The sequence below is a fragment of the Myotis brandtii genome, unplaced genomic scaffold (genome assembly GCF_000412655.1).
Source record: "Myotis brandtii unplaced genomic scaffold, ASM41265v1 scaffold575, whole genome shotgun sequence".
NCBI classification, from domain to species: Eukaryota; Metazoa; Chordata; class Mammalia; order Chiroptera; family Vespertilionidae; genus Myotis; species Myotis brandtii.
Genome location: NW_005370153.1, coordinates 935,213 through 936,955, shown reverse-complemented (window position 1 = coordinate 936,955; position 1,743 = coordinate 935,213). Strand labels below are relative to the sequence as shown.

The 1,743-nt window shown below is 53.2% G+C and overlaps 1 protein-coding gene across 1 annotated transcript in view; it reads right to left on the bottom strand.

Moving 5' to 3' along the window:
- The window catches only part of FEZF1 (FEZ family zinc finger 1), a 32,355-nt gene that overhangs the window by 29,953 nt on the left and 659 nt on the right, over window positions 1-1,743 (bottom strand). Inside the window, exons 2-5 of the mRNA XM_014549914.1 lie at window positions 1,357-1,740; window positions 1,040-1,174; window positions 668-800; window positions 3-232 (exon numbers count right to left, since the gene is read on the bottom strand). Of these exons, the coding sequence (XP_014405400.1) occupies window positions 3-232; window positions 668-800; window positions 1,040-1,174; window positions 1,357-1,740 (882 nt within the window). The remainder of the gene's footprint in view (window positions 1-2; window positions 233-667; window positions 801-1,039; window positions 1,175-1,356; window positions 1,741-1,743) is intronic.

Here is a 1,743-nt window from a genome sequence, read left to right as displayed (position 1 = left end):
GCCGCCGTGCGGGCCAGCCCCAGGCTGCTGTCGTGCAGCTTGCGGACGTGCTTCTTGAGGTCAAAGTTCCTGCAGAAGCCCTTGCCGCACGTGGGGCAGGTGAAGGGCTTCTTGTCGTTGTGGGTGTGCATGTGGAAGGTGAGGTTGTAGACCTGGTGGAAAGCCTTGTTGCAGATATTGCACTTGAACTGCTTCTCCCCACTGTGGGTCAGCTTGTGGTTTTTGTAATTCCCTGAAAGACACAAACCACAGGAAGGCGGATTTGAAAAGAGGGCTGGAACCCGAGGGCGCGGAGGGGTGGAAGGGCCAGGCAGGAGGAAGCGCTGCCGCAGCTCGGACAGCCCGCAGCCAGGGCAGGGCTCGGCGGCGCCTGCACTTCTCTCCCCGCGTTTATTTATAAACAGCAGCAATGAGGCCCTTCCCTCCACCTTTCATTGTATTCATTAATCCAATTATCTAAGATGAGAGGAAGTAGCTAGGAAAAATACCCCCTTGGTATAGGCAGCCTTCCTTTCTCTAAGACTAACCCGACTTCCAGCTAGGAGGTTGGGATGGCAACACACACGCCAGTTAACTAGCTGCGCTTTAAAAACCATTTTCTAAAACATCCCCAAACAATTGGGGTTTTTGGTAAGACCGCCGAGAAGACGGCTCCAAGATTTGATACCTTTTTGATGAAATCCTTTGCCACAGAATTCACATATGAACGGTTTGTAGCCCGCGTGTATCCGGGTGTGCGTGTTCAAAGTGGAGCTTCTGTTAAATGCTTTGCCACACTGGTTACATTTGTGAGGTTTTTCCTAAACAGGAGGGAGGGAAAGCAAAAAAAGTTACGGCGTTTTGTTATCAAGTGCAGTCCTGTAAACTCAGACACCCAGCCTGCTCTCCCTCGCGCTTTTAAGAAGAACAAAGGCAAACAACCCAGGCCCGGCATCTCCCTGTGTCCAGCTGGCCCATTCCAAACAAACCTTGCAGCGAAGTGTACGAGTTGATGGGCCGTTTTCTACAAACCAGGCGACATGCAGACGGATGGACATACCTGGGTGTGAATGATCTTGTGCCGGCACAGGGTGCTGGCTTGCCGGAACCCCTTTCCACACACTTTGCACACGAAGGGCCTGGCTCCCGTATGCACCGGCATGTGACGGGTTAAGTTGTAGTGAGCGTTAAAGACCTTAAAGTGAAACATCATGTAGAACAGGTTAGTCCAACGCGTACGGACTGTGAAATAAAATCGGGCGGAGGGAGGAGATCACCCTATAACAACTGTATACATATAATTACAAAATAAAATTTAAAAGGAAGGAAGGAGCGGGTGGGGGGGGGAGGGAGAACTCCTTTCTTCCTAGTACTTGCCTTTCCACACACTTCGCACGTGAAAACTTTGGGTTTGGCATTCGGAGAGCCTCGGCTGAAGTCGGAGGTTTTGAAGGCGATCTTTTCCGACAGGAGCTGCGCGCTTTCCTTCATGTAATGCTGCAGCTGAACCTGGGACAAGTCTTTGAAAGCTACGCCCGAGGGGTACTTCTCCGCGGCCGGGACCACCAGTTTGTTCCTTTCGGCTAAATACGTTTTTGGCTGCGGGTGCAAAGGGGAGCTGAGGAAGTAGGAGGCCACCGGGTGGATGTTCACGCCCGCCGCCGCCGGGTGGCACGGGCCGTCGCCGCGGTTCAGGTAGCACAGGGCTCCCATGGCGTGGAAGGAAGAATGGTTGACCACGCGCGGCCGCACCAGCTTGTACTG